The sequence below is a fragment of the Triticum aestivum genome, chromosome 5D (assembly GCF_018294505.1).
Source record: "Triticum aestivum cultivar Chinese Spring chromosome 5D, IWGSC CS RefSeq v2.1, whole genome shotgun sequence".
Classification (NCBI taxonomy): Eukaryota; Viridiplantae; Streptophyta; class Magnoliopsida; order Poales; family Poaceae; genus Triticum; species Triticum aestivum.
The window spans coordinates 409,044,711-409,052,553 of NC_057808.1; the positions used below are offsets into that span (position 1 = coordinate 409,044,711).

General features: G+C 50.2%; 1 protein-coding gene and 1 long non-coding RNA gene across 2 annotated transcripts; one reads left to right on the top strand and one right to left on the bottom strand.

Moving 5' to 3' along the window:
- The first annotated feature begins 419 nt into the window (after positions 1–419).
- On the top strand, positions 420–1,782 carry LOC123125170 (aspartic proteinase nepenthesin-1-like). The gene has a single exon (XM_044545700.1). It carries the CDS (start codon positions 420–422, stop codon positions 1,740–1,742), a length of 1,323 nt encoding a protein of 440 aa, XP_044401635.1. The 3' UTR covers positions 1,743–1,782.
- Positions 1,783–2,688: 906 nt separating this feature from the next.
- Positions 2,689–4,426, bottom strand: LOC123125171 (uncharacterized). Its single transcript, XR_006461321.1, has 2 exons — positions 3,350–4,426; positions 2,689–2,975 (listed from the first exon to the last, which is right to left on the bottom strand). It is a non-coding gene; the product is annotated as an uncharacterized lncRNA (long non-coding RNA).
- Positions 4,427–7,843: the final 3,417 nt, after the last annotated feature.

The window sequence follows — 7,843 nt, forward strand, 5'->3', positions numbered from 1 at the left end:
TATTAAAAAAAGTGTCGGAGTACTCGTCTTAACTTTGAACTTCTATTCAATATAAGGTACCACTGGACGCAACCTTCAATCGCAGATCCCCAAATCACTGGAGCCTGCGTCGATCGGCCGGCACTGAATCAAGTTTCGCTGGAGCATCAAGAAAAATACGCTGGTACTCCGAACACCATGGTCGCCCTCTTCTCCTCGGCCAAAATCCATATAATGTACATCGTGCCCAAGACGACTTTTTTACGAACCAGCCAAGACGATGATGCCTCGACCTCGAGTTTCCGAGTACTGTGATGCACACGCAACATGCATCGATTGATATATGCTGATGCTGTGATGCACACGCAACATGCAAGCCGTATATAAATAGGATGCGCCCGGCTCGCACAGTCTACGGCAAGCAGGAGCACTCCATGACCATGGGCAGCCTCGTGCTCTTGCTCGTCGTACTCGCGGCCGCCCTATCGCCGGTCGCCCGTTGCACCGCCGAACGCGACGTCGGTTTCCAGCTCAAGCTCACCCACGTCGACGGGCGCGCTGCGCCTGCGTACACCAAGCTGCAGCTCCTCATGCGCGCCGTCGACCGGAGCAGAGCCCGCGTGGCCGCGCTGAGCGCCGTTGCGGCAGTCGCGGACCCGATCACGGCGGCGCGGATCCTGGTGAGGGCTAGCCAGGGCGAGTACCTGGTGGACCTGGCGGTGGGCACGCCGCCGGTGGAGTACACGGCCATCGTGGACACCGGCAGCGACCTCGTCTGGACGCAGTGCGCGCCGTGCATGCTCTGCTCCGACCAGCCCACGCCCTTCTTCCAGCCCAACCGGTCCGCCACGTACCGCCTCGTGCCGTGCGGGTCGCCGCGCTGCGCCGCCCTCCCCTACCCGTCGTGCTTCCACGGGGTCTGCGTCTACCAGTACTACTACGGCGACTACGCCTCCAGCGCCGGCGTCCTGGCCCAGGAGGCATTCACGTTCGGCGCCGCCAACTCCACCAAGGTCAGGGTGCCCGGCGTCGCCTTCGGGTGCGGCAACGTCAACGCGGGCAACCTCGCCAACAGCTCCGGCATGGTCGGCCTCGGCCGCGGCCCGCTGTCGCTGGTCAGCCAGCTCGGCCCTTCCCGGTTCTCCTACTGCCTCACCTCCTTCCTCACGCCGGCGCCCAGCCGGCTCTCCTTCGGCGCCATGGCCTCCCTCGACAGCACCAACACCAGTGACGGCGCGCCGGTGCAGTCCATGCCGTTCGTCCTCAACGCGGCGCTGCCGTCCATGTATTTCCTGTCCCTCCAGGGCATCAGCCTGGGGGACACGCGCCTGCGCGTCGACCCGCTCGCGTTCGCCATCAACGACGACGGCACGGGCGGCTGCATGATCGACTCCGGCACGTCCATCACGTACCTGTACCAGGACGCGTACGAGGCCCTCCGCCGTGAGCTGCTGTCCGTCGTCCGGCTGCGGTCGGTGCACGACACGGCCATCGGCCTCGACACCTGCTTCCCGTGGCCGCCCCCGCCCAGCGTGACGGTGACCATGCCGGACCTCGTGCTCCACTTCGACCGCGCCAACATGACGGTGCCGCCGGAGAACTACATGCTGATCGACAGCGCCACGGGGTTCCTGTGCCTAGCCATGGCCCCGTCGGGCGACGGCACCATCATCGGCAACTACCAGCAGCAGAACCTGCACGTGCTCTACGACATCGCCAACAGCCTCTTGTCCTTCGTTCCGGCGCCTTGCAACATTGCCTAGCTCGCTCGGTTTAATATAGATCAGCAAATGTACGTTCAGTATTTCGAGTTAGCAAACATTCTTATTAATAAGATTACTCCCCCTCTCTCAGTTTACAAGGCGTGCGTATATCCTTAGGTCGTCAATTTGACCAACCTAACAGAAGTCATATATTACAAAAAACATATCATTATAAACTTCAGATGTTCTATTTTCAAAAGGTGTAATTTTTGTTTTATATAGTTTATAATATGATGGTAAAATTGGCAACCTAGGTATACGTGTAGGATTTGTAAACTGAAACGGAGGGGTAGCAAACATGCCGGTACGTTATCACAAGAAAAATATCACTTCTTTCCGCTCTCGCCTATGATGGCCGTGGTGTTCACTTGATCACAAATTCACAATGCATTCCAACATAAATGCATGATATCTAAAAGCGATGAGCTCAACAACTACACCACACACATGTCTGAGTCGCACTAGCGTAAAAGGATTTAATCTCCATCCCATAATTGTCTGCACCCCAAAATCACGTGAACATCAAATTATGGTTCAACTTATTCCCCATTTGTATTTCTATTATTTTTAGGAAAGTATCATGAACAAATAAGTTGCTTCAACTGTTATTAGAGTTTGCTTCCAACGCGAATAATTTTTCTCGCCATGTAATATATCCCATGTGAGCGATAATATTTGCATCCATTTGGAGAAACTTAAGTTTCTAACTGTACAAAATTGCTTCTACCTTCGACAATTTTTTATATCTCAACATCACTTTATCTATTCAAATAGCAGTACAAATATTTGGTCAATCATTGAATTCGCTTCCATTACAACTAAAATTCTATTTGGTAGAAATTTGTTGCCGCATACTTTTCCTAATGCAACTACTCGGTCAGAGTTATCATGCTTCCTGTGTTCATATACCATGTTTCCGACAACATATATATTTGCTTCGTTCAAGTCGCTGAAATTTATGTGCTTCATCCACTGATATAACTTGTGTTCGACTACCAATACATTTGCTTCCTTCATGTCTCCAAAAATATTACACTGCTTCATATGCTCAAGTCTGTCTTCCTATATCCTATGACATTGCTTCGGTCTACTGAGCGGTATGTTCCCGTACACGCTTTACGTAGAACAATGGTTCGTAAATTCTCAATTCCATTCTTTCGGCGTCATAGAGAGGAAGACGGTTAAGGTCGCCACATTGTATAATTTTGTTTCCATTGACCAGAGAATTTGCTTCTGCAACATCAGAAAGATAGCACAATAACAATTTTGAAGCAATAAGAAAGTAGAATGGAAGCATACAGTTACATACACTAGCAAGTGGTATGTTAATCATTCCTTACTTTGTTAAGCATGAAAGTATAGGTTACAAGCGGAGATTGAGAGAGCACCCAAGGAGAGATATGGAATGAAAATTGAACATGCAAGCGCGACACACTGTGGCATCAACCGTTGAATATACATGCATTACTACTAGAATGAAAAGACTAATTGCACAACATGAAGGGGCCATTGCATGAATAGAAGTTACAGTGGTAACCTAGAACCTTTGCTATATAAATAATAAGTATACAAAGCATGCTTGTTTAAAAATAAAATAATGGGAGTACCTAGAACTCATCTAGATGAGACGTAATTTGGTCTCATTCACCTGGAAAACAAGAACGGATACAACCCACGTCAGAACACACGCATCTTATAGCATCACATCGAATGGCTATAAAAGATGAATGAGACCAAATTAAATCTCATCTAAATGAGTTCTAGCAAAACTGTAAAATAATTATCCACGTGCTCAGAAGCATTTGTACACGTAGGAAACATGGCAAAAGATCGAAGTTCCATCTATACATCAGATATATGGAAGCTTTTGTAATCACCTAGGAAGCATTTGTACTTAAGAATCACCTCAAGAAGCCTGGATGCTATTAAGAAGTGATATCTACACCTAGGAAGCATGCCAGGAGATTGAAGTCGATTTGTACGTACATATAATACGATGAACGGGTGAAGAAGCATCAGTACATGAGAAGCACCTAGGAAGCATGAAAAATATGCTATCTCAACATGACTCACCTTAATTGGAAGAATAGAACATTGGAAACGGAAACAAACCAAGATTGCGGCCAACATGGGCCGTATGTATTGCAAAGTACCATTGATAAGAAGCATGAAAGAGTGCTCTAGGAACATAACTAGTGTTGCTTGGAACTGTGGAAATTTAAAACGGGAGTAAATATATTGTCGCCTAGATGGGGATGCATGTTTGTGTGATATACATACCGAATTCTCAACAGTTTGTTGATGATTCAGTGATCTAATACACAATTACAATACAAATTCTCACCCAAGAGGGAACAAAAACCAAGTTATGAACATATCAAATAATACTCCGGCAGCTGGTTATTCCGCGGGCGGGTGGTACTCCAGTAGCTGATTCAGATGATTGATAACCTGGCGAAGCACGAACCACGATGATGGATCCTCGACCCCTAGTGCCAGGATGGCGCACCTGCATGTCGCCCGGGGGTCGCATCGGCCGGGAGGACGATGTAGTGGTGACGAGCAGAGGGGCGGAACTGGCCGGTGAGGTGGTCGTGCTGCTCGACGGTGCGGGTGAGGCAGGGTGAGAAGGGGATCTGGGCGACGCGAGCTCGGGCGGTGCGTGCGGGGGGGGGGGGGGGATGAGCTCGGGGCGACGCATGCGGTTGGCGACGATTAGAATCGAGAGGAATTAGGGAGCGAGGATAGGGAATATCCGGGTGATTAATTAATAGGGATTTTTATTTCTGTGCCCTTGGTTCCTTAGCTCTACTCATTCATCCCCACTCTGTTAACTTTTGCTCACTTTTCCCCACTCCCTTGCCCGAAACCCTCATAACTGGTTATAACGGACGTTGCCGTTGGGTCAATGCCTTTGACTGTTAGTTGACGAGTGGGGCCGCGTATACATGGGCGCATGCAAGACCGCGGTCGTGGGGTAGCACGTGTCCATGGACATGCCCGAAATGTCCCATCATATAAAGAGGGCAACCACCTCCATCGCCCCTACCATTTTCCCCAAATCCCCTTGCTGTCCCATCATATTTGTCTGGCCTTAAATTTGCATGTGGTATATTTGTCTGTCCTGAATCTATGGTTAGTTAGAGCAACTCCAATGGGCCGACCCAAACGGACGGCGATTTCGTCCGCTTTTTGTCCGTTTGGGTCGGCCAGGCGGACACGGACGTCCGCTTCCGCGTTTGGGTCTGCTCGTGCGCCCAACGCTGACCCGACCCATTTTGACGGCGCCGACAAAAAAAGGTGCATGCATATTTGAAATAAAAACAACTTAATTAAACATTAAAGCCGGCCAGGAAGGCCGGCGAGAGTCCACACGTCCACATTAGCATTAAAAGAAATTAAAAACAACCTAACTACGAGGCGGCGCGCTTCCCAGTGCGCCCTAGGCGTCGTCGTCGTCCTCGGGGTGGGTGAGGTCGATGAGCATCGGCGCAGGGCCGGCCCAGGGGAACGCCGTGTTCCAGGCGGCGGCGATGTAGGTCGCGGGCAACTGTTCCGGCAGGGGCAGTGCCGGAGCGGGGGGCTGTGCCGCTGCCTGTGCAGCCGCGGCTTGGCGCGCCTCCTCCTCAGCCTCGCGCGCCTCCTCCTCGAGGTCGCACTCGAGCATCTCCTCATACTTGCCGCGACGGCGCTCCTCGGCGAGCCATCACTGGCGCCACATCTCGAGGTAGTCCGCCTCCTGCTCCGGGGTCGCCCCCATCCAAACCGGTGGCGCGGACACCCACTCGCACACCACTCCCGTCCAGGAGAAGCGCGCGATGGGCTCGGGCTCCGGCTCGGGCTCCGGGTCGGCCTTGACGAGCCGCCGGGGAGGGGACGGCGGGGCCACCGGCGGCACGACGCAATCGCCGGCCATAGAGAGGGCGAGGGCCTGCGCCATGGCCGCCTTGTAGCGAGCCTCCTCTTCCTCCACCGCCTCCACCGCCTCCACCCAGTGCCGCTTGTCCTCCTCGCTCTCGCGGTAGACAGCCGCAAGGGCCGCCTGGTAGGCGGCCTCCGCCGCCTGGTCTTCCTCCCGGACGACGATCGGGGGCGGCGGCACGCTGCGGTAGACCTCCCGCACGCCGCGTCGCTGATACGTCTCCAATGTATCTATAATTTTTGATTGTTCCATGCTATTATATTATCTGTTTTGGATGTTTAATGGGCTTTATTATACACTTTTATATTATTTTTGGGACTAACCTACTAACCCAAGGCCCAGTGCAAATTGCTCTTTTTTTGCCTATTTCAGTGTTTCACAGAAAAGGAATATCAAACGGAATCCAAACCGAATGAAACCTTCGGGAGAGTGGTTTTTGGAACAAACGTGATCCAGAGGACTTGGAGTGGACGTCAAGAAAGAAGCGAGGAGGCCATGAGGCAGGGAGGCGCGCCTGCCCCCCTGGGCACGCCCCCACCCTCGTGGGCCCCTCGTAGCTCCACCGACCTACTTCTTCCTCGTATATATACCCATATACCCCGAAAACATCCAGGAGCACCACGAAACCCTATTTCCACCGCCGCAACCTTCTGTACCCGTGAGATCCCATCTTGGGGCCTTTTCCGGCGCTCCGCCGGAGGGGGAATCAATCACGGAGGGCTTCTACATCGACACCATAGCCTCTCCGATGATGTGTGAGTAGTTTACCTCAGACCTTCGGGTCCATAGTTATTAGCTAGATGGCTTCTTCTCTCTCTTTGGATCTCAATATAGAGTTCTCCTCGATCTTCTTGGAGATCTATTCGATGTAACTCTTTTTGCGGTGTGTTTGTCGAGATCCGATGAATTGTGGGTTTATGATCAAGATTATCTATGAACAATATTTGAATCTCCTCTGAATTCTTTTATGTATGATTTGTTATCTTTGCAAGTCTCTTCGAATTATCAGTTTGGTTTGGCCTACTAGATTGATCTTTCTTGCAATGGGAGAAGTGCTTAGCTTTGGGTTCAATCATGCGGTGCTCGATCCCAGTGACAGAAGGGGAAACGACACGTATTGTATTGTTGCCATCGAGGATAAAAAGATGGGGTGTATATCATATTGCTTGAGTTTATCCGTCTACATCATGTCATCTTGCCTAATGCGTTACTCTGTTCTTATGAACTTAATACTCTACATGCATGCTGGATAGCGGTCGATGTGTGGAGTAATAGTAGTAGATGCAGAATCGTTTCGGTCTACTTGTCGCGAACATGATGCCTATATACATGATCATGCCTAGATATTCTCATAACTATGCACTATTCTATCAATTGCTCGACAGTAATTTGTTCACCCACCGTAATACTTATGGTATCTTGAGAGAAGCCACTAGTGAAACCTATGGCCCCCGGGTCTATTTTCCATCATATTAATCTCCCGCCAACTAGCTATTTCTGTTACCGTTTATTTTGCAATCTTTACTTTCAATCTTTATCATAAAAATACCAAAAATATTATCTTATCATCTCTATCAGATCTCACTTTTGCAAGTGGCCGTGAAGGAATTGACAACCCCTTTATCGCGTTGGTTGCAAGATTCTTATTTGTTTGTGTAGGTACGAGGGACTTGCGTGTGGTCTCCTACTGGATTGATACCTTGGTTCTCAAAAACTGAGGGAAATACTTAGGCTACTTTGCTGCATCACCCTTTCCTCTTCAAGGGAAAACCAATGCATGCTCAAGAGGTAGCAAGAAGGGTTTGATTGTCATCCTTATGAGTGGCGGTCGGGGACGAGCGATGATCTTTTACTAGCAATCTATCCCCGTAGGAGCATGCGCGTAGTGCTTGGTTTTTGATGACTTGTAGATTTTTGCAATAAGTATGTGAGTTCTTTATGACTAATGTTGAGTCCATGGATTATACGCACTCTCACCCTTCCATCATTGGTAGCCTCTTCGGTACCGTGTATTGCCCTTTCTCACCTTGAGAGTTGGTGCAAACTTCGCCGGTGCATCCAAACCCTGTGATACGATACGCTCTATCACACATAAACCTCCTTATATCTTCCTCAAAACAGCCACCATACCTACCTATTATGGCATTTCCATAGCCATTCCGAGATATATTGCCATGCA

Coding starts and splice junctions, on each gene's coding strand:
- LOC123125170 (XM_044545700.1), top strand. CDS start 420: ATGGGCAGCCTCGTGCTCTTGCTCGTCGTACTCGCGGCCGCCCTATCG.